At 49.8% G+C, this 24,114-nt stretch overlaps 1 protein-coding gene across 2 annotated transcripts in view; it reads left to right on the forward strand.

The window, feature by feature from the left end:
* The first annotated feature begins 622 nt into the window (after window positions 1–622).
* The window catches only part of PFKFB3 (6-phosphofructo-2-kinase/fructose-2,6-biphosphatase 3), an 85,398-nt gene continuing 61,906 nt past the window's right edge, over window positions 623–24,114 (forward strand). Inside the window, exon 1 of one of the 2 annotated variants that reach the window (XM_040968176.1) lies at window positions 623–850. In XM_040968176.1, the coding sequence (XP_040824110.1) occupies window positions 835–850 (16 nt within the window). In that variant the 5' untranslated portion in view covers window positions 623–834. Of the gene's footprint in view, window positions 851–20,338; window positions 22,509–24,114 lie in introns of those variants that run through there. The other variant, XM_040968175.1, reaches the window with a different exon arrangement.

The following is a 24,114-nucleotide window of genomic DNA, read 5'->3' on the forward strand; positions in this document are numbered from 1 at the left end:
TGCCAAAGAGTAAAGCCTTTTCTCAGGTGCTGGCCTTTTCTTTTTAAAATTATGTATTTGATAATAACAACAATAATGTATTTTATTTGAAATAGCTGCACAGAAAGAGGGAGAGGCAGAGGTCCACCATCGCTCATTCACTGCCCCAAACAGCCACAACAGCCACGGTCAGGCCAGCCTGAAGCCAGAAACCGGGAACTCCATCGAGGTTTCCCGCGTGGGTCGCAGGGACCTGGACCCAACCCCCGGGTCTTCATATCTTCCCAGGTGCGTTAGCAGCATGCTGCATGGGAGGCTGCGCGATGGAGATTCCAACCCCCACTCTCGGACTTGGCTGCTGGTTTCCCAACCTGGAGACTTCTCCCTGGAGCAACGGTATCAGAGACACTTTTTCTTGAGGTGTGTGTTTGGGGGGCCGTGGAACCAGCGGGAAAGAAACGTGTATAAAGCCCCTCCGGCAGGGCAGATGACGGTCCCTGTACAGCCTGAGGAAGCTCGCAGTTTTTCTTTCACCTCACGGCTTCATCCAAGGCCTCGGGCAACTCCGGGCGACCCCCGCAATGCAAGGCAGGGCGGGACCAGGCGGCCTGGGCGGGGCCCCGCACCCCGGCCTCGCCCCGCAGCCCCGAGCGCACGGGTGACGCGGCTCCCGCGCTTCCGACTTCGCCACGGGGCCTCCCCCGCGCCGTGACGCGCCAGTCTTTGACCAAATATGTCCTTTTCCCCTCCCTCCCCGGCCCCTTCGCCCGCAGGCGCCCCGAATCTCGGGGCTGCCGCTTGGACGTCTTGCTCCCTGGGTGTCGCGGAGCAGCCCCGCGGAACGCCTCCAGCACGATGCCCTTCAGGAAAGGTAGGATTCCGCCGAGACCGTCCTGGGCTCTGCCCGCGGGACCTGCGGGGAGGCCCGTGTGCGCAGCGGTAGGCTCGGGTCCTCCCTCAGGTGCGGAAACCCCGGTGCGCGGGGCCGGCATTGGCGCCGAGAGGTGCCGCCGGGGTGCAGCCTGTGGGCGCAGCCGGTGCAGCTGCGGTGGCGCGGATGGCAGAGAGCGCGGGCGTGGCACTCAGCAGCGGACCCCCCGAATCCAACACGCAGGGAGATCTCGGGTTCTCGCGGTGGGTCGGGAACCGTGGGGCTGCTGACATTGGGTCCCCTGACACCTGAAAAATTATGTCACCATCCGAGCTCGGATCCTTCCTTGAAAGGAGCAAGGGAATGAGGGCGGCTGTGTGAGTTGTGCGGAGAATGGGTGGGCGTGGCGCCTTGGTAGCTCGGGACTCCTGCCTCTGCGTTCACCACGGGGTGGTTCACCACGACGCCTCTGCACCTGGTGTGCAGGGATATATCTAAGGGGCCAACCCCAACCCCTGGAGAAGGGAGTCGCTGCGGGTATGTTGCAGATATCATAAGCCCAGGGAGAGAAGTGAGAAGCCGCTCAAGTAAGGAACTGGATTTTACTTTCCAACTAGAGGTAACTCCTGCGTGTTGAGAGTAACTTGGGGCTACAGTGTCTCCTTGTCGCTCAGGACCGGAGTCTCCCCCAACCAGCTCTGTACACTGTTGGGAGGGGAAGCTCGGCCCTCCAGGTCCTGGGTCTGCCTGCCTCTCCGCTGCGTCCCTTCTTGAGTTGTCAAGGTTAAGGTGCCCCGAGCCAGGAGGCTGGATAGGCCTATGGCTGTGACGGGTGCTGACTGACATCCCCTGCATTTCAGGGATGCAAAAATGGGGAGGAATGGCCAGAAGGAAGGTGACCATGCAGACCTTGCTCAGCAGATGCTGTTGGGCTCACGCTGCCCGTTTTCAATGCCCCCATCATTCCATGTATAATGTGGCCACCTTGCTGCCTGGGCCCTTACCTCATCTCATTCAGGGCAGTGTGAGCGCTGATCGTGCCTGCGTGTGTGCTTACATTAGACTCCTAGAAGGCGAAGACATCTCTGTAGTGGCCCATGCGGCAAGGCAATAAATAACTGAACAGCTAAATTATTATTATTATTATTGCACTTGAGGATTTTGCTTTACGATGGGACATTTCAGTACATTATTTGATTTTGCCAGTGCCAACACTTGCAAGCTGGCAACCAGTTCAAACTTTGGTTTTGTTGTCATTATCTGACGACCATTCTGCATGAAGAGGGAAGCGTTTTCCTCCCAGGCTGTGGATACAACTTCCTAAAGTTCCCAGTGCATGAGAAGTTTTTCTTGCTTGCGGTAACTGGTACCTTGATTTTCATGCAGCTTTGGTGTGAGCCGGTATGTGGACTCAGGCAGGTTAGAAGTCTAAGACAGAGCTTCCCCATTTGATGAGTTGTGAACGTGGCGAGTGGGAATTATGGGGAACCAGGGTGTGGTTCAGGTCACAGTGACCCAGCCAGGGGAGCTGCCTGGAGGTGCCCTGCTGAATACGAGGAGTGCCCCCCTCCTTCCAGCCCTGCACTTCCACTGCTCTGAGCTGGGGAGATGGCAGTGGAAATTTACGCCTGTAGTTGTTGAATTTGGAACCCATATGGATGAATCAGCTCTTTGAAAACTAATTTGAAAAGACAAGAAATGAAAAGACTGCTCCCTTCCTCTTAAACCTAACGAAGCCAATTGGAGAAGGTGTCTTCCATGGTCTGGGAAGCTTGGAAGGGCCCTTTCCGTTGCAGTGTCTCCAAGTCTTGACAGGTGTAAAGCTCTGGGATGAGTTCTTCCAGTGCCTGGCAGGAGATGGCATTTAAAGTCATAGGCAAGTAGAGAAAAGTTTCAAAAAGGAGCTGTTAGTTTTAGGTAAGGTATAGAAGCACCAGAAAGGTGGGGTGTGGAGCAGTGGCCTAGCAGGCTAGTCCTTTGCCTGTCATGTCAGCATCCCGTATGGGTGTTGGTTCTTTTTCTGCGGCCGACTTCCCATCCAGTTCCCTGTTTCTGACTTGGGAAAGCAGTGGAGGATGGCCCGAGCCTTTTGACCTGACAACCATGTGGGAGAACCAAAAGAAGCTATTGGCTCTTGGCTTTAGATCAGCTCAGCTCTGGTTGCTGTAGCCATTGGGGAGTGAACGAGCTGATTGAAAATCTTCCCCTCTCTTGTAAATCTGCCTTTCCAATAAATATAAATAAATCTTTGTGAAAGACCAGAAGGGGTAATGAAGTATTCTGGGCAAAATGTCCAGACACAGAGCAATTACTGCTGCCTGAAAAGGGCTGTGGTTTCCCCTGGGTTGTGCACACAGTGGGCAGCCCAAGGAGAGGAAGTGGGAAGATGTGACACGCACACCTCACTCCTCCTTCCCTGTGGTCTTATGGTACTGACAGCAGAGGGCCAGGAGCCTGAGGGTGTTGCATATGCACATCCATCTGCTGGGATGCAACACTGCATGGAGAGTGGGTCTAACAGGAAAACACATGACCAGCCCGAGATCTGGGGTGCTGGTCCTGTGCCTTGCATGTGAGAAGGACTCGGTTAATACCTACTGTATTCTGTTAGGGCATCATTGAGTGGCTCTAAGTCATGTGCCCCAGTCATTCTCCAGAAAGAGCATTCACTGTGAACAGACAGTTCGGGGTCCTTCCCTGGGAGCTCACCCCCTGGACTCTCCAACAAGAACCAGGAAGAGGAAATTTGGAAGAGTAGACGCAGCAATGCTTGGTGGGATGGCCCATCTACTGGCTGTGGTAGGGTAATGTCATGCTGGGGGCTAGAACTGAGCCAGAGTGCCTAGACCTGGCTATTCCTCCATCCCCATGTGGGCCGTGTGAGCTGGTACATGTCTGGCAGAAGTCCTGTAGTGGGGTTGGAAGGATCGAAGGTGGCTTGAACTGAGCCGGGTCTCCCTATGCTCAGTGTGAGGGTCGAGCACCAGGTGATGATGTCTTTCTGGGCTCTGATGGCGAGAAGGATGATGCAAGCACTGCGTTCGGTGTTCACAGTGCTCACGTCTCTTCCTGTTTGGTCTCCAGGGCAACCATGGCTGCGGAGGGAGGAAGGGCTGCCTTGGCTCAGCCACCAGAGGAAGTAAGTCCGAGAAGTTAGTTTTTGAGATAAGGAGAGGTTAATCTCACGTGAGACTATGAGAACGTTTTCAGAAGCAAAAGGAGCGGAAAGGGCTGCCGCGAGATCTGAAGAGTCAAGGCAGAAATTTTGATTCAGCTGTGGAGGGAGGCAGAGTTTTGCTGCAAGTACTTGGCCCCCCAAAATAGGATAGATAGAACTGGCTCGGTGGCTCTGCTGGTTAGTTCTCCATTTGTAGTGCCAGCATCCCCCATGGGTACCAGTACATGTCCTGGCTGCTCTACTACCAATCCAGCTCCCTGCTTATGGACTAGGAAGGCAGCAGAAGGATGATCCAAAGCCTTGGGACCCTGCACCAGCCTGGGAGAGTAGGAAGAAGCTTCATGGTTCCTGGCTTTGGATAGTCTCAGCTGTGGCTATTGCAGTCATTTGAAGACCAACAGATGGACGATCTCTCTCTATCCTTTTCCCTGTAACTGATTTTCAAATAATAATAAGTGATTTTTTAAAATAGATTAAATCAGGCCCAGCGCGATGGCGTAGTGATTAAGATCCTCGCCTTGCATGCGCCAGGATCCCCGATGGGCGCTGGTTCTAATCCCAGCGGCCCTACTTCCCATCCAGCTCTCTGCTTGTGGCCTGGGAAAGCAGTCGAGGACAGCCCAAACCCTTGGGACCCTGCACCCGTGTGGCAGACCTGGAGGAAGTTCCTGGCTCCTGGCTTCGGATTGGCACAGCTTTAGCTGTTGCAGTCACTTGGGGAGTGAATCCTCGGATAGAAGATCTTCCTCTCTGTCTCTCCTCCTCTCTGTACATCTGACTTTGTAATAAAAATAAATAAATCTTTAAAAATAAATAGATTAGATCACAGTTTCTTTCTGGAGGTGTGAGTGTGGCTCTGCTTGGAGCCTGAAGTCTTAGCTAAGTTTCCAAGGTGCTATAGGATAATCTCCAGACAACTGTCTTTTGTGTTCCAGCGTGAGTCCTCACCTTCAGGAGGGATGGGGGTAGCAGCTGAGAGCTGTAATCACAAGCAACAGTCTGTAGACATTTCTATGCTCTGCTGCTTTCCTGTCATAAGCAGGGAGCTGGATTGGAAGTGGAGCGACCGGGGCACGAACCGGCACTCATACAGGATGCCAGAGCTGCAGGCAGAGGACTAGTCTTTATGCCATTGTGCTGGCTCCGGGAATTATAAATTTTTAAAAAAGAGATTTCTGTTTATTTGAAAGGTAGAGGACAGAGAAAGAAAGAGAGATAGAAGGAGAAAGTGAGGTTCCATTACTGCTTCAATGCCCAAATGGCTACAACAGCCAAGGCTTGTCCAGGCTGGAGAAAGGAGCCAGGAAAGCATGGCCAGACTCCAAGCACTTGACCATCTTCTGCTGATTTCCCAGGCACGTTAGTAGGGAGTGAGATTAGAAATGGAGCAGCCAGGACTCAGACGGGTGCCCTTGTGAGCTACTGTTGTTGCCAGCAGCAGCAGCTATACCCGCTGCTCCACAGGAGGGCTCAGAGGATTCCCAGGTGTGCACCACATTCTTTTATTCCTGCTGTAAACTGTGAGTCTGAGTTTCTGCTTCTGGGTCACTGAGACTTCCCAGGGCCTAGCCAGCATCCTCCTGTGTGTTCTAGCACCCAGTGCAGCCACTTAGCATCCTTCCTATGGCCTGGGCCTCGGCCTCTGCCACTGATGCCACCAGAGGCTGGAAAGCTGTTCACACTGTGTCTTCCTGGCATTTGTGTGCCGATGAGACTAGATAAAATGAACTGAAGGAGATGTCATGGAAGTCACAGGAGCAGCACAGGAAAGGCAGGGGGAGGGGCAAGCAGTGGACCACGTGCCCCCTCCCTGCTTCCAGCGCACTTGCCTGCTGTTCTGTAGGAGTTGTAGTCTGAGGTTATATGAACTTCAGGGTTTTGTTTTTTGTTTTGTTTGTTTTTTTAAATTTTCTTTAAAAAAAAAAAAACAACAACAACATCTACCTGCTCCCAGACCTCCAACACAGGAGCTCCTGTGTGATGGAGAGACTCCTTTCTGATTCCATGGGCTGAGGTCATATTCAGAGACCGACCAGACAGTCCGTAAGTATGTGCTCATCAGGAGCTGCTGGTGTTGCCAGGCAGGCTGTGACCTGGGGGTCTTCAGGAAGCCCTGGGGAGTGCCGGATGCACATGTTCAGGGACTGAAGCGAATGTGTACGAAGGTGCCGTGGTATAAAGGGTGACAACAGTGACCTGGCTGCTGGGAAGCCAGATCCTAACAGGTCCGCCTGTGTCAGACTCTGGTTGGGTCAGCTCAGTGAAGTCACTTAAGATCACTTGAGCTCTGTTTACCTGTTTGATGAGTGAGCAAAGTTCCCTTCAGCTCAGATTCTAAGATGCTTCCTAGATACTCAGATTCTGGTCATATCTGTGGAGCCTCCTGCTTCCCTAGTGTTATGGCTAAGGCAGTTGTAAGAGGCAAAGGGAATTTTTTTTAAGATTTATTTATTTTGGGCCCGGCGCGGTGGCGCAAGTGGTTAAAGGTCCTCGCCTTGCACGCCCGGGATCCCATATGGGCGCCGGTTCTAATCCTGGCAGCCCCGCTTCCCTTCCAGCTCCCTGCCTGTGGCCTGGGAAAGCAGTCGAGGACGGCCCAAAGCTTTGGGAACCTGCACCCGCGTGGGAGACCCGGAAGAGGCTCCTGGCTTCGGACCGGCATAGTATCGGCCCGTTGTGCTCACTTGGGGAGTGAATCATCGGACGGAAGATCTTCCTCTCTGTTTCCCCTCTCTGTATATCCGCCTTTCCAATGAAAAAATAATAAAAATAAATCTTTAAAAAAAAATAAAAAAAAGATTTATTTATTTTTATTGCAAAATCAGATATACAGAGGAGAGACAGAGAGGAAGATCTTCCATCCGATGATTCACTCCCCAAGCAGCCACACCGGCTGGAGCTGAGCCAATCCAAAGTCAAGAGCCCAGAGCCACTTCCAGGTCTCCCAAGCAGGTACAGGGTCCCAGTGCTTTGGGCCGTCCTTGACTGCTTTCCCAGGCCACAAGCAGGGGGCTGGATAGGAAGCGGGGCTGCCGGGATTAGAACCGGCGCCCATCTGGAATCCTGATGCATTCATGGTGAGGACTTTGGCCACTAGGCCACCGCGCTGGGCCCAAAGGTAAAGGAAATTTAACAAATTAAAAATTTACTTGAAAAGCAAAACATCAGACAAATAGAGAGAAAGGTAGAGGGAAGGAGAAAGATGTTTTCCATTTGCTTGTTCACTTGCCAAATGGCCACAACAGCCTGGCCTGCAGGAATGCCTGGATTTCCCACATGGTGGCAGCCTCCAAGCACTCGGGTGATGATCTGCTTCCTTTCCCAGGTGCATCAGCCGGGAGCTAGAGGAGAGGCAGAGCAGCTGGGACTGGAAGCAGTCCTCTGAGAGGAGATCCTGGTGTCTGCAAGCCTAGCTGCCTGCATCACAGTGCTGGCCCTGGCAGAAGGAAATGTGTCTGCACGCTGTGGTGTGCTTCCTGGCCTGGCGTCTGCCTGCATCTCTCTCCGAGCTTTAGGTGTGACTGTGAAGGGGCCGTGGCTCCACGTGCTTTGGTCTCTGTGCTCCGCCAGCTTTGACCTGAGGCCTGTGAGTTTGGGAGAGGGGCAGCAGTGCTGGGGTCGAGGCGCCGTAGCTGCACATCATGCCATGCTCAGTGCTGGTCTGGAACTCTGTGTCTCTGTGGCCCTTACTTGGTTTTAAATAAAGATTGTAGACAACTTAGGAAAGGCAGAAGAGGCTGGTGCACGATGTCATGGCCTGGGGAAGACTCGTTCCTACATGAGGAGGGCAGAGAAGGAGCCGGCATCAGTAACAGCTGACAGAGGAGGAGCAGCTTTCGTCTGCGGAGCGCCATTGCCCTGTTCAGGGCCCTGCACAGACACAGTTCTTGGGTGATTCTTGTACAGGGTCAGAGCAGTGGGCCCTGGCATTCCTGGCACCACAGGGTCATCCCATGCTCTGGGTCAGGCAGTCACAGGACATCAGAAGAGAATAAGGGTTTCATTTTCCTGCCACTTCTACAAGCAGCCTTCCTACTTGTCACTCCAGGTGGTAGTCCTGAAATGACAGTGCAGCAAACACATGTGACAGGTCTATGTGTCTGTTTTATTTTGAAGGTTGGTTTTGTATTTATTTGAAAAGCAGAGTTAGAGAGAGAGGATGAGAGAGATCTTCCATCCACAGGTTCACTCCTCAGATAATTGCAGTGGCTGGGGCTGGCTAGGCTGAAGCCAGGAGCATCAGATTCCAGGCAGGCCTTCCACATGGGTCCGGGGCCACCTGTGCCCCTTCCCTTGGCTGCATGAGCAACCAGCAGTTTTTCCAGAGTTGGTGGGCCACTGGCTCTGTCTGGCTCTCATTCCCTGATGTACAGGGACTAGTGGCATTGCTGGTGCTCCTGGGCGACAGCCATGCGGCTTCCTTGAATGGCACGGTGTTGGTGCTGGATAGCTTGAGATGCTGACTGGCACCTGTAGTTTGGAGATCTCTGAGAAACTGCTTATGTTACCCTGGAGGCTTGTCCAGTCACGTGGGTGGGCAGAGGTCTAATCAACCAGTGGGTGCTGGATGGAAGTTGAGGAGACCCCTCAAGGAAAGCATGGGTTTGGCAATAGGAAGAGGGAGCAAAGTCTGGGCTGGGCCTGAAAGGCCCGCTTGGTGCAGGCAGGCTCTAGGTAGACACTGGCCTCAGGTGACTTGAGTGACCATGGAGGCAGCCAGATGCCTACTTAAAGCCATGAGGACAGAGACATTGTTTTGCTAGAGGACTAAACCACAAATCTGGAAGCTCTTGGCCACACATTTAGAATGACTAGTACATTTTTGTCTCTTCTATTTCAATGTAAAAAATTCTGATCACGATCCAGCAAATTGATTGCAAGGCCGCTAAAGGGCTGTACCCCACAGTTTTGAAATCACTCTCTGTAGGGTAGAGTAGCTAGTACTGTAGAGGCTGGCGAACCACATGCCTCCCTCTTCAAGCTGTACTGCAGCTAGGGTTCTGGGTGTGCTTCGGTCCTGTGGCAAGATCTGGGTGGTCTTCCTGGGGAGCCTTCACTCGCCAGCTATGGGGTGGACCATCTGACCATCTCTGGGGGCTTTCTGAGCATTGGAAGCTGTGGGGAGAGGCAGAGGAACCAGCTGGGAGAGTGGGTGGTACCACAATAGCCAACCATCTTCTAGGGCCAAATTTCTCTGGCACATTCACAAAAGGAATGCTTTGGCACAACTATAAAGGGAGCGGAACAGATCCGGTACTGGGAAATTTTAGTAAAGGAAATAAGAAACATGGTTGGAAACCAGACAGGCTGCCTTTTCCTGCTGGTGCCTACCCTTATTCCTGGTGTCACTGATGTCACCTCCACCAACCCTTCAGTCATGAGGCAGATGTCCACAGAGCACCTAGTAACCAGACTGTGCACCTAAGTGCTGAGGATGCAGCAGTGAACTTTGCAGACTGGAACCTGCCTCTGGAGCACACATCCTACCAAGGGCAAGGCAGACAATAAGGAGATAAGCAAACGAACACAGCATATGTCCAGTTTCTGTAATGTGGGTGTAAATAGAGTGGTCACTGCCAGGTGCACAGGTCTGGGACAAACGCTGTGCTCCTGAGAAGGCTGAGCAGTGGTGGAACCTGCATAGCTGCCGTGGAGTGCATGTGGGAGCAATGGTTGGATTCTGGATAGTAGTGGGCTGGTCACATAGGCCAATGGGGATTGCCATGGTAAAGCTGTGTCCCCTAGAGTAAGATGCAGAAGCTCTTGGAGGATCTCAGGGAAGCATTAAGTTGATGGCATTAGATATATTTCTAGTAGGTGGTAGTTGTGTGGAGATTGTAGATGATGGGGATGGAGTAAGGACCTGGTAGGAGGCTGTGCACATTACGCAGGTGAGTGCTGATGATGGCTTAAATCTGGCCTGTGCAGAGGAGGGTGTTGAAGGTGGTTGGATTCCAAATATATGTGGGAGACAGTAGAGCTTGTTGGTGGAGTAGATGTAGAGTGAGAGAGAGCGTGAATCATGGCTAACTCCTACAGCCGCCTCCTCTCTGCTCGGTAGGGTAAGAACAGAGAATACTGATTCCTGTTGAAGCAACTCACAGAACAGTTAAGGCAGTGGAGTGCAACCAGCTAAGTGGGGCTGCAGCTGAGGAGTGGCCCTGCCTTCCCTGAGTAGCTTCTGTCCTCAGTTCAGAAGGATTGCATAGCAGAGCATATAGCCTTCCAGAAAGATGCATCATGCTCTGGGCCAGATACCAGAAACATTTCTTTGAAGAAGAAACTGTCTTCTGGGTTGGTGCCTGGTACTGTGACACTCTCAATCAATGAAAACAACAGAGTAAGAATTTTTTTTTTAGAAAGATTTTACTTATTTGGATTTGAAAGGCAGGTGTATATGGAGATGGAAAGAAAGAGAAGATCTTTTATCCACTGGTTCACCCTCCAAAAGGCTGCAATGGCTAGAGCTGGACTGATCCCAAGCTGGAAGCCAGGAGCCTCACTGTGGACAAGGGTTCCCTAGGATTTTGGCCAGACCCCTCTGCTTTTCCAGGTTATTAGCAGGGAGCTGAACTGGAAGTGGAACAGTTGGGATAGGAACCAGTCTCTGTATGGGATGCTGATGCCACCGGGAGGCATTAGCATGTTAAGCCATGGCTCTGGCTCCAGAGTTAATTTTTTTTTTTTTAAGGAATAATGGTTAGGGCCCAGTGCAGTAACCTAGCAGCTGAAGTCCTCACTTTGCACACACTGGGATCCCATATGGGTGCTGATTCTAATCCTGGCAGCCCTGCTTCCCATCCAGCTCCCTGCTTGTGGCCTGGGAAAGCATGCAAGGACAACCCAAAACCTTGGGACCCTGTACCCACGTGGGAGACCTGGAAGAGGCTCTGGGCTCTTGGCTTTGGATTGGCTCAGTTCCGGCCGTTGTGGCCATTTGGGGAGTGAATCAGATGGATTCTGCCTCTCTGTCTCTCCTCCTCACTATATATCTGACTTTCCAATAAAAATGTAAAAAATAAACCTTTAAAAATAAAAGGAATGATGACTAATGTTACACACAAAGAATTCCTATAGAAGTTCTATGTGGTTTACTTATGACCACTGCTACCCTCCAGGCTGGGTAGGTTTTACATATCCAGTGGTTCTGCTAGTAGCAGCCAGTTGTCAATTGAATTTTTGTCTTTTCCACCCATTTTCATACTCTGAGCAGGTCTCCATTGTGATGGGGGTGGCCACTCCAGGAAGGTTTCCTGGAAGAAGGGGCTCAGTGCAGCCAGCTGCAGACTTAGCCTCCACATCCTGAGCATCCTGCTTTTAACAGCAAAGGTCGGGCCCGGCGCGGTGGCGCAAGTGGTTAAAGGTCCTCGCCTTGCACGCCCGGGATCCCATATGGGCGCCGGTTCTAATCCCGGCAGCCCCGCTTCCCTTCCAGCTCCCTGCCTGTGGCCTGGGAAAGCAGTCGAGGACGGCCCAAAGCTTTGGGACCCTGCACCCGCGTGGGAGACCCGGAAGAGGCTCCTGGCTTCGGATCGGCATAGTATCGGCCCGTTGCGCTCACTTGGGGAGTGAATCATCGGACGGAAGATCTTCCTCTCTGTCTCTCCTCTCTCTGTATATCCGCCTTTCCAATGAAAAAATAATAAAAATAAATCTTAAAAAAAAAAAAAAAACAGCAAAGGTCACCTGCTAGCCCAGGCAAACCAGGATGGTTGGTCACGCACGCAGGCTCACCCTTGTGCTAGATGGCTTTCTTGGAGAAACAGGTTCTAAAACCTCATTCACAATGATGACAAAAGGACAAATTCCAAGGTACTCTTACGGTCCTGAACTAGAGATTTGAAAGTATGGGTGATTTGTTTTTTTTTTTTAAGGTTTGTTTATTTCTTTGAAAAGCGGAATAACAGAGAGAAGGAAGGAGGAAAAATAGGTGAGAGGGCAAAAGCGATTGCTTTTCCATCTGCTGTTTCACTGAAGCCAGGAGCCTGGAATTCCATCCAGGTCTTCCATATGGAGGCAGGTCTTCCAAGTACACAGGCCATCTTCTACTGCCTTCCCAGGCACATTAGCAGGGAGCTAGATTGGAAGCTCAACAGCCAGGAGGCGAACTGTTGCTTATATCAGATATAGGTGTCATGGGCTGTGGCTTAACCAGCTTCAGTACAAGTCCAGCCGGGGAAGATGTTCCTCAGGGCAGTTTTGCCAAACAGATTTATTGGAAAGTCAAAAGAATTTAATCATCAGATTGTTCCCTCATAATAAAAGCAAAGGCATCAATCTTCAAATTGCTTGCTTTCTTTGTGAAAACATCTAAAACTCAACGGTCATCGTTTATAATGAAAGTAAGTCAGCACGCACTTTCCCAAGAATTGTATTTGCTGTTGTCTTCCCTGTGTCCCCATCATTTCCAATGGCCTAGATAGAAACGGAGAATGACTGCTCAAATCCTAGGTCAGATCAAAGCTTTTTTCTTTCAAGTTGTTTGCCCGCAGGAAAAGGTCAAGTTGTCATTACTGCTTTACAGGAAATTGACTTCTTAGCTTTGTAAATCTTCTATAAATTGCCTTTGGCACGAATACCACTCCACAGTACATGGTGTACATGGTGTACCATAAACCCTTAACCATGTTAGGGAGGAACCGACTTTCCTCAACAAAGGAAATGGCCCTTTTGTTTTCCATGGTTGTATTCTTTCTGGTTTTTATTGAAAATAACTGAATGATTAAGAGATTTAAAAAATCAGGCAATGGGAAAAACAAGCAACTAAGGAAACTCAGCCTCTGTACTGATGAATAAAATGTGGACTGAGACCATGAGAGACACTTGTTACCTGTTTTGGCTGGTAGAGCTGAAGTCTGGGGCCCGGCTGAACCCCTCACCTTGAACGCGCAAAGATCTCATATGGGTGCCGGTTCTAATCCCGGCAGCTCCTCTTCCCATCCAGCTCCCTGCTTGTGGCCTGGGAAGGCTGTTGAGGATGGCCCAAGGCTTTGGGACCCTGCACCTGTTTGGCAGACCTGGAAGAGGTTCCTGGCTCCTGGCTTCGGATGGGCACAGCACCAGCCATTGCCCTCACTTGGGGAGTGAATCATCTGATGGAGGATCTTTCTCTCTGTCTCTCCTCTTCTCTGTATATCTGACTTTGTAATAAAATAAATGAATAAATCTTTTTAAAAAAATTCTAAAAAAGAAAAGAACTGAAGTCTGGTAGTTTGAAGTGTTGGACAGGATGTGGCTCAGAAGGGTCACTGGAACAATCTGATAGGAGTGTACATTGCTACAAGTGCCTTCAAGACCATTCATTTTGTAAAGCTGATATTCACAAAGCCTAGAAACCAGTAGCACTATTCCTAGGTGTATCACTGAGAGGAAGGTTTGTAAAGTCGTGTCCATAGCAACACTCCAATAGAAGAACCTCTGCAGGCAGGTGTTTGGCCTCACAGTTAAAGACACTGCTTGGAACATCCGCATCCCATATTGGGGTGCCTGGGTTCGGATCCTGGATCTGCTGGAATTTCAGCATTCCTGCTAATGTATATCCTAGAAGGTGGATGACGATGTGTCAAAGTTTTGGGTTTCTATCACCCAAGTGGGAGACCCAGATTGAGTTCCCAGCTCTTGGCTTCTGCCTGGTCCAGCTCTAGCTGGTTGCAGGCATTTGGAATGAACTGTCAGAGAGTGATTCCTGTCTTTCATCTTTCTTTTGCTCTCTTCTCACCCCTCCCCGCTGTTCAATAAATAAACAAACAAATAAATACATACATAAATCCCACCAAACCTTGAAGCAACCCAAATGCTGTTCGACTGGAAAATAAATGTTAGCTACAGAAGCCAGTACCTACAGCAGTCTAGATGAGCCACATTCAAGCAGAAAGTCACCTATTTTGTGACACCAAAACCTTAGATATAGTCATATATTTTTGTTTTTTAAAGATCAAAACAAATAAAACTAATCAACATTCTTTTTAGAAATAATATGTAACTTTTTTTTTTCTTTTTACCCAGATTCACGGTAATGGTTACTTCCATTTGGAGGGGGCAGCAACAGGATCTGGGGAACATATAGGTAGAGAAAACTAATGTCAGTAATTTGGATGTCAGTTATCACATGAACTCATAATGATCCATTGTTGTTTAAACAAATAACGTGGGAGGACCATGATAGCTTGAGATGAACCAAAGATCATGACTAATACAACTTTTACATCTGAGAGCCCCAAAGTCAGAAAGAATGCCGAGGAGTTATCCCCCACCACCTGTGAAGATGAACAAAATTGGTGCTGGATTGAGTCATGGGCTGTTCTGTTTCCAATCCAGCTTCCTGCTAATGTGCCTTGGAAAGCAGTAGACAGTGACTCAGGTAATTGAGCCCCTGCCACTCTAATTAGAGTCCCAGATGGAGTTCTGGGCTCCTGAATTCAGCCTGGCTCATTGGTGGACGTGAACCAGTGGATGGAAGATCTGTCTCCTCTCTCTGTTACTCTGCCTAATTATCAATCAGTTTAAAAAGGTAAACTCTTTCTTAATCTGTAAGTTTTCATGGTCTACAAAACAGCTTCAAAACACTTAGATAACCACTTGGCCTGCAGCAGCCATTGCTTCCCAAAGGAAATGGACGTGGACATGGACCAGGAGGGTGTGGCAAGTCTCAAAACACCACTCTCCATCAAAATGCAATCTGAAATGATCTCTTAAGCTTAAATTCCTATTTCAATTCCTGAATACACTTAAGGTTTAACAGAAATGGAGTGTGTGGAGTCTATTTTCCAGAAGCCACTTGAGGTCTTGGAATTGATAAATTCTGAGTGCTCAGATTATAGAGACAAATGCAGACGTGTTCATACAGACCCTTCGTGGCTGAAGGGTCAGAGGTTGGGCATGACGGAAAATCTGTGGAAGTTTACTTAAGTCAGTGTGATATTAGTTTCCTGGTTTTGATGGTCACACTGTAGTAAGAGAGTATCCTTGACTTTAATAAGGAGAATGTGGTAAATTTGACCTGCAAGTGCTTCAGGAAAAAAAAGTATGAATAATTTTTAACTTAGAAAATAATGTATGTACTACTGTTTAGTACACAGTTTCAGAATTGATAGCATACAGAGTGGCACAGTAATTGCAGTAGAATGGTAACAGTTGGTGTAACTGGGTAAGGATACGTGGGAACTGAGTGGAGCCTGTTCTGATGCCCTTAGCTAACAGCCCTCACCTCCTCCCATCCCTGGCTTCACACGTTAAGACGGATAGGTAAGACTGTTTTCTCTGCATGGAATCCATGGCCCTCCATGGTTGCTGGATTCAGAGAACAAGGCTACTGCCTTTGCTTTGCGGATGATTACGAAGCCTTACAGCTGTTAAGAGATTTGGTAAAGACAGATGGATTCCTAGGAGGTGTTGCAGAAGCTGGGCACTGGAAGACCAGGCCCTCTCCCAGCTTCTGGGCGACCAGTTTTGTGGCACAGCAACAGTAGTCCTTGATTTGGGGTGCTGCCTGGTGAGCACAGGGGCGACCTTTAAGTAGTGGAGCCCGTGTTGGGCCGGCGGGAGACACCGGGATCCCAGAGCTGCGATGCTGTGTGTGTCCCGTGGCATCTCTGGACCGTAACACTCTCATTGGTGTAATGAGAGCTCACGGCATCATCTCTCACGCTGTTACATTCTCTTGTTCATACCTCCTCCTGTTATGACTGATTTCTTCAATGTGTATCTATCTGTAGCCCCCGAAGGCCCATGGTAGTGATTCTTAGCTTCTTAGGTGATGTATGTTTTTTTCTTATCTTAATGGGTGTCTATGAAGCTCTTTACAACATTAATTTAAATTGATACCTTTTTTTATACTTCCTAGAAGGTATGTGTCTGGGAAGAGCATTTGCAGATGTAGACTTGAGGAAATAACAGGTCAACCTTCTGCACAATAGTGTTTCTCCATTACATCAGCATCAGTGCATTTTACGTTTTCAGTGATTTTAGAAGGGGTTCAAAGCAAGGCCTAAGTCACTCTTGTCTTGTTTCTGGCTCATATTTTAAAAAGGGGGTGGGAGTGGGGAGGGAGCAGAAGAAGCCGCCCAGGTATAACGTGTATGCAGGTGTTGTATGCAACTCCATTGGGGATGCAGATGGTGCCACAAGCAGCGGCTTAACCCTAGCCGGCCTTTGTTTTTTCCAACTGTTGCTCAAAGGGCGCGTATTAACTTCTTTAGGAACAAAAAGCAGCTTCTACGGTAAAAGGAAAAAATCCACACAGACTGTCAACACTTTTCGTCAGAAACGGGGCAGGCGGGGTACCCAAGCTGGCCGAGGACAGAGCAGCCCGTCCCGGGGGGTGGGGGGGACGCTGGGGCGTTCCCCTGAACCCGGCTTCCCGCTCAGCCCCGCGGGACCTTCCGTGAGGAAGCCAGCCGCCCAGCCGCCCAGCCGCCCTGCCGCCCAGCCGCCCTGCCGCCCAGCCGCCCTGCCACCCAGCCGCCCTGCCGCCCTGGCTGGCACCGGCACAGCGTCCCGGGCAGAGGTCAGTTGAGGACTCGTGGCAGGCGGCCGGAAGAGGCGTGGCCCCGAGGAAGAGGCGGGGCCCCGAGGGTGGTGCTCGCGCGCGGGTTGGCTGCGGCGCGCGGCGCACGCGTCGGCCAGGCTGCGCCACGTCCCGCCCCGGGCCGCTCGGCACGCCGCGTTCACGTGCCGCCGCGCGCTGTCCCAGTCTGCCCCGCGGCGGCTGCGGCGGCTCGTGGACGCTGCGTGGACCCCGTGCGCCCCTGCCGTGCGCCCTGCAGCTCTGGGCTGTCCGCTCCCCGCCTCCCCGGGCTTGGCACAGTGTGCTTTTCCGAGAAGCACGGGGAGCGACTGTGCTTTGTAAATATGCCAGAGGGGCTGTAGGTCGGGCAGGTGTTTTCGCAGAAACCCCGGCGTTGGGTTGGGTGGGGTGCGGACGACCCTACACAGCGCCTGGAAGGAAACAGGTGGTGACGGGTTCTTTGTTTTCTAAGGCTTCAGTTTGGGAGATTGCCTAAGAGTACACAGTGTTGAGACGCCAACCGTTTGGCAGAGCGCGTGTGCCGAACCCATGGCCTGTGGACGTCCTGTTCTGTAGGATGTCCGTACAAACAAACCTTCCTAGGCCCCAGCGCCCCGGCATTGTCGTCTGGCTCTTCCTTAGGCTCGGAGATGAATTTGGGGAGAGAAGCTTAGCGCTGAGGGAATGTCTCCTGAGGCGTGGGTGAGGAACTAAGGGTTGTTTAACCAGAGGAGGCAGGACTCGGGGCCGCGTGACCCTTTCCTGCAAGGATCTGAGACTTAAGTAAACAAGACCTTAGACTGGGCGCTGCACCGCCTCAGGGAGTAACAAAGAGAGGCTGCGAAGCAGCAGGCAGCCTTTGTGGAGTTTTTGTTTTCAGGAACCCAGGACAGCTAAGGAGTTGCCCTGTATTGGAGCACTGAAGCTAAGATAGTTTTCTCTAGGGACTTCTACAGCCCTCACCTTTTTGCAAAGCATCTGTGTTCATGGAATGGGTTGCTCTGTGAACAATAATATTGCCAGAGGATCTGGCTTCTGCATTGGTACACTACTTGGAAGTAGAACTTTCCTCCAGTCTTGTTCAGGTATTGGTGACCCACTAATAAATGTGATGAGAAGTCCTCCAGGGATGTTGTGGGGTAGGGTTATTCGTAAGTCGCCAGCAGTCAGCTTTTTAGTAATGTACCATTTTTTGAAAAGATTTTAAGATTTATTTCTTTTTGTTGGAAAGGCGGATTAACAGAGAGGAGGAGAGGCAGAGGAAGATCTTCTGTCTGATGGTTCACTCCCCAAGTGACCGCAACGGCTGCAGCTGAGCCAATCTGAAGCCAGGAGCCAGGAGCTCTTCTGGGTCTCCCACACAGGTGCAGAGTCCCAAGGCTTTGGGCAGTCCTAGACTGCTTTCCCAGGCCACAAGCAAGGAGCTGGATGGGAAGAAGGGCCACCGGGATTAGAACCTGCGACCATATAGGATCTCAACACGTGCAAGGCGAGGCACCAGGCCCTTAAGATTTATTTTTATTGGACAGTCAGATATACAGAGAGGAGGAGAGAGAGGAAGATTTTCCATCCATTGATTTCACTCCCCAAGTGGCTGCAACTGCTGCAGCTGAGCAGATCTGAAGCCAGGAGCCCGAGCCTCTTCCAGGTCTCCCATGTGGGTGCCGGGTCCCAAGGTTCCAAGGCTTCAGGCCGTCCCCTACTGCTTTCCTAGGCCACAAACAGGGAGCTGGATGGGAAGCGGGGCCGCTAGAATTAGAACCGGTTTCCATATGGGATCCCGGTGTTTGGGAGGAGAGGATTTTAGCTGCTAGGCTACTGTGCTGGACCCAGTGTACCATTCTGATGCATTGTCCCCAATGTGACTTAAAGAATCCTGACCTTGAGTTTAACACATGTGGTCACGGGATCTCACTGTCCTCCGTCTTTGCCACATACAAACAGTGTTTCTTGCCTTCAGATCTTACACTGGTCTCCCTGGGTGCTACTGTCTGTTTCAGACAGAGTTAGAAGTGGGCCCCCTAAGGGAAGAGGTGAGGACTGGGGGAGGAGCTTTAACTGGAATTCGTTTCAGCAAGGCTAGATAGCTAGATAGAGTATGAGGAAAGTCAGGTGGGAAGTTGTCTGGCCTGATCTAGCCCGGCAGCGGCTCCATGTGTGACATTGCAGACTTGGTTAGACAGTGTGTAATACAGGCTGCCTCCTCGGAGGCCTTGGGTTTGCCTTAATCCTACTTTCTGAAGACAGGAGTGCTGTGGGAGACACTGTGTCCCCATTTATTAAATTCTCAAATATATAACATCTCTTGGAGGGAGGTAGTGTTTTAGAGTATACGGAGGGCGTATCTCCTTCTTGAATCTCTCGCTGAACCTGGTTACAATTTCTTCCTTTTAAAATCAAGAACAGACTTCTCTGTCACTCTGTCAAATGTTAAAAATGTCTCCTAAATTATTCACCCTTACCCTCCTTGGAGTCCATTCTTCTCTGCCATCACAATGTAAAAGAAGTAGATCTAGCAAATCCAGTTCTAGGCAAGAGTGTAGAGTGAAATGGTGTTTCTTCTATTTGCTTCCTTCAAGCTGCTTTCTCTCCTTGGGAAGTCACTGGCTTCTCTGTCAACTCAGATCCCTGATTTGAACTCTTTGAATGGCAGACTGTAGCTCATTTTACCTTTTAAGTGATCGTAGGACCTTTAACTGAAGGGATGGCTTTTTATGAAAAATATCTTTGAGAGGGTGAGTACCCCCATCTCTTGCTTCACTTCCCATTTGCCTGCAGATAGACCATGCCAGGGCCAAAGGTTGGAGACACTCAACCCAAATCTGCCCAAGGGGCTGCGATTATTAGAGCTATCACTGCATTAGCAGGGAGCCAGAGTCAGGTGGAGCCTGGGACTGAACTCCGGCACTCTGTTGGGATGCAGGTGTCTTAAGCTCCTAGGCCAAAAACCTGGCCCTCAGTGGTAGTATCTAATGATGGATTTGGGGCATTAATTTAGGGCTAGGGAAGGAACCTAGGTTAAGTCACATTGTATTCTTACTGTCCTAGCATGCCCCACCCTCCATATTGATATTTTCAAACAAAAGGGTGGCACAGGTTGGGGCACCTGTGGATATGGTGAGAAGCTTCTGCGGTATTGAGAGCTTTTGAAGACGAGTCATGGAATCCTCCACTTGTGGCCACTCACTGAGCTGCGGCCATGGTTGCTTACCCCAACCATTCTCTTCCTGAATTCATGAGTCATCATGAGGTGTACTGCCTTGGCCATAATTTAGAGTATGGGGATTCCTGCAGTAAGCTGTAACCTAGACTGCTATCAACTAGGAATCCAGGTGAGAGGCAGAATGATGCAACCTTAAGCCTGGGCTCTGGAGGCAGACTTGCTGGGCTGCACCCCTGAGGAGCTGTGTAATCTGCGAAGCTCTTGTAAATCTCTCTGTGTTTCAATTTCCTGTCTTGACCATCTCCAGGAGTTAATGAGAATTAAATGACATACTGAGCACAAGCCTGGTAGATGTTTAGTGCTTCCTCTACAACTAGTGTTACAGTTCCTGTCTTAAAGGAGCTCTCAATCCCTGCCTCCCTATCACCTGCCTGTGAGAGAGTGTAATGGGCCAGAAAGTAAAAGAATGGTTAGCCAGGCATCTACCGTTGCAACCAGGTGCTAACTGTACTTTATGGTCAACTTGGGCCCTTGCATGCAGGCCAGCCTGGAGAGAAGAAAAACACATTCTCCAGAGGTCCAACTTAGTATCCAAGAAATGTGCAAAAAAAAAAAAATGCATCCACCAATACAGGCTCCCTGAGTGGCTCCTGAAAGTTCTTCCCCACCCTCTGCCCCCAGCGAACCTATGAGGGCTTTTCCCCATTCTTTCTCATGGTGTTTGTTCCTTAGAAGAATGTAGTGATTTGTCTAGAGTCTGGGTCTGAATTTTGGTGAGCAGAAAACAGCTCAAAACTAGCCTACTAAGAAATTGTTGGGACGGAGTAGGAGGCTGGTATCAATAAATGCAGTATAGATCCATTCCTTCCCTATTCCCTCTCCCACTCCAAGAATGCTTTATTTTGATCCTGGGTCGCTGTGGCTATTCCTGAGGCCTTGGGACTGATCCTTAGGTAGGTGGAGATGAACTGGCTGCTGCTGATCTGTGGGAGCGGGAAGTGGTTGTTAGGGTCTGTTAGAGGGATTTGCAGATAATGCAGAATCTTTAGAAGTCATTTCACAAGACTTGGCACCCTCTAATGTTTACCCTGTGGGGTGAAACCCCAGCCACTGAGTCTTGTGTACGAAATTAGCAAGGAAATCTGAGACCCAAGAAAGCACTGACTCCTGCCATACTCCCAATTTTACGTCTTTATCATTTTTCTTTCTTGGATATGCATTTCTTCCAGCAATTCCTAACTATTTTTCGACTCTGGGTCAAGGCTGTTGAAGATCAGGGTATTGGCATTGCATGTGATCTGCACTCTGGAAAGACGTAACTTTTCCTATTATTCCCTATTTATAGTTACTGTAAATTAGTAACATTTTAGGACTCTTTCACATTGAACTTCTTGAACTTATGTGGTTACTTTGAAGTGGGGTGGACGTGCCTTAGGGCCCACCCTCTAGTTCTTTAATGAAGTGACCTTGGTTTGGCTTTTAAGCAAAAGAACCTTGTTTACCAGAACTCCAGAAATAGACTCTCATTCTGCAGGCAGGAGGTACAGAGGTGCAAACCTCCGGGAAAGGAGATGCATCGTCTTTAACGTAAGAGAGAAGTCTCACCTTCCAGACTCACCCCCAGCTCCCTGCCAGGAGTTACGATTTTTCTGTTGTCCTTCTAACAAATTCAGAAAGCCTACATTTAAAGTGGACCACATTTTTGAGCCACAAAGTAAATGGGAACCATTTATGGGGCAAGCAGCATACTGAGAACAAAAGTGCAGGGTGGGAATAGTATGCGGAGTGTGTAGTTGAATGGTGGAGTGGCTGGATGGGAGCAGGGAGAGATGTTTTGTGGCCCAGGGTGAGATGCTGAGTGGGGTGGAGCAGAGGAGAGCCCCTGCTTTCAGAAAAGCTAGGCGTTACAGAGCAGGACCCAGAATTCTGCACTGAGGATTCTCTTAATTCAGTAGCTGGGAAGGCAGGCAGTGCTTCAGGTCTCTCCTTGGGCCCCTGAGGATTCCTTTGAGAACAGGAAGGAAGTGCGAACACTGGTTTTTGTGTTAATTTTTTGTTTATGTGTTTATCATGGGCATTAAGTATTAGTGCAGCAGGATATGGATGTAATTTACAAATAAAGAACTGTTTTGCCAGAAGTGGTAGTTTGTGATCAGGAAATTTTGGAGGCCTTTGCTCAAAGCAATGGTGAGAGTTCGGGGAGAGCCTGTGCTTCCTAAGGTCAAATGTCTGGGAATTGTTTGATCATGTTCTGGTGCAGATTTTTATTCTGAAGCTTCCTTGGTTCTGCAGTTGGAAGGCTGACTCAGAGAACGTGAATTGGTGCTTTTCCCTTTTTTGCTGCCATACTCACTTGCAGTCTTCGTCATCAAGGGAAACCTAGAAACCACCAGCTGTCAGGGACAGATGCGCTGACGTCTGCTGCTGGAACACCGTGGTACCCGTGGTACCCGTGGTACAGTCAGAGGCTTCCGGGAGCCACTGCTCATTCACAGTCAGCTGGGTGGTGGTGGTAGAATCTGCAGAGGTCTGTTCCTCCTGGGGATGTGTCATGTGCTTCCTGTTGTCACTTAGCTTCTTGGTTCAGATGGCTTCAGCAGCCTACTTGGGAGGAGGGGAAGGTGCTGGAACAGCCAGTAAGAAGCCCTCTCCTGGGAGGAGAGGTGGGAGAGGCTGTCTCAGTGGAGCAGAGGAAGACAAGTCGGGAGTGCAGGTGAGGCTGACCTCCCACCACTCTGTGCTGGGCGGACTAGGATGCCTAGGATACCGTGTTGCCTTTCCTTGCCTTGGACTTGGCAAACCTGTCACACAGGTAATAGGATCACTGCTACTTTCAGAATCGTACAGATGTTCAGAAAGCACAGTTAAACAGGATTACCTTGGCTTTTAAGTTTTTATGTTTGTTGAGAGAGACATCTCCAATTCTCAAGTTCGTTTTCCAACCCAAATGCAAAAGTGAGTTGCGCCTCCTGGGGCCCCTATTCTTTTTAGCACTTTCCAAATGAGGAAGGAAACTAAGGCATCTACTGGTTTACTTGGCTTAACACAGCAGGGGCACATTTATTTCTGACTTTTTGCTCACTGTCCTATTTTGAGAGCTGGTCTGTTTTGACGGTCAGTGAGTAACTGGGCTTGAGTTTTTTGAGACATAAATTCTCATTTATGAAATAGATGTTTAGTGCATCTGGCACTGTTGAAGAATTCAGAGACAGACAAAACACTGCTCTTGGCTTGAAGCAGCTGTTTACCACACAGTTGAGTGCGTGGTTGGGGGAGGTCGCTGTGCCATGGGAGTCATGTGAGGGTCCCATTACCGGGAGAACGGGGGTCCCAGAAGGTTACCTGGAAGAGCACCCAAACCTAGCCCTGGCAAGTGAATAATGGCAGTAAGATAACCATTGAGGAGGGGCTGTTACCAGCCAAAGGGTTGGTGCACAGGCATCAGAAACCTGCAGCCAATCTGGGAGGTCTTAGAGGGAGTAGTTACTGGGGTAGGGAAGAATAGAACCAAAGTTTTAATTTGGGAAGATGAACTTGTTAGGGATGAACACAGCAGATTGGAGCTGCAGAGGCTAGGGGAAGGAGAAGGGAACTGATGACCCCTAGCCTGGGCTTTGAGAGGTTAAAGCTAAGTGACAATGACAGGGATGGGGAGGGTGTAGATCTCTACATGAGTCACGTTATGCAAGATAAGGTATGATGACTAAGATGTGTGGACCTAACTGGAGGGGCTTGTCAAGGTCGGTTATGGCACAGAGGGCCTGTACTGCTGGACTTGACCCCAAGCCCATGTTTTTTCTTCATCTGGTGAGTAAGGGAGTGGGATCTTAGTGACTCATTCTGGTGTCCTAGCAGACTAGCTGGTTACAGGGGGAATTAAAAAGGTTCATGGCTGACACTGGTATTATGGCATAATGGGTTATCCACAACTTGTGTTGGGAACATCTCATATGAGCACCTGTTAATATGCCTGGCAAGGCCACAGCGAACAGCCCAAGTACTTGGGTCACTGTCACTCATGTGGGAGATTTGAGTGGAGTTCCAGGCTTGTGGCATTGCTTTGGTCCAGGCCTGGCTGGTGGAGTCACTGAGGACTGAATCAAAAGATGAAAGATCTTTCTGCCTCTCTCTGTAACTGTTTTTCAAATAAGTAAATAAACCTTTGTTTTCTTTTTAATAGAAAGAGGTTCATGGAAAATGTGTATTATGAAAAAAACTATGAATGTTGATTTTTTTTGGCATTGAGCATCTTTTTTCATGAACTTTCTTTTTAAAAAAGATTTGTTTATTTTTATTGGAAGGTCAGATTTATACAGAAGGAGAGACTGAGAGAAAGATCTTCCATCTGCTGGTTTACCTCCCAGGTGACCACAATGGCCAGACCTAAGCCCATCTGGAACCAGCAATCTGGAGCTTCT

The sequence above is a fragment of the Ochotona curzoniae genome, unplaced genomic scaffold, assembly GCF_017591425.1.
Source record: "Ochotona curzoniae isolate NIBS_2020 unplaced genomic scaffold, NIBS_Ocur_1.0 scaffold_4683, whole genome shotgun sequence".
Lineage (NCBI taxonomy): Eukaryota > Metazoa > Chordata > Mammalia > Lagomorpha > Ochotonidae > Ochotona > Ochotona curzoniae.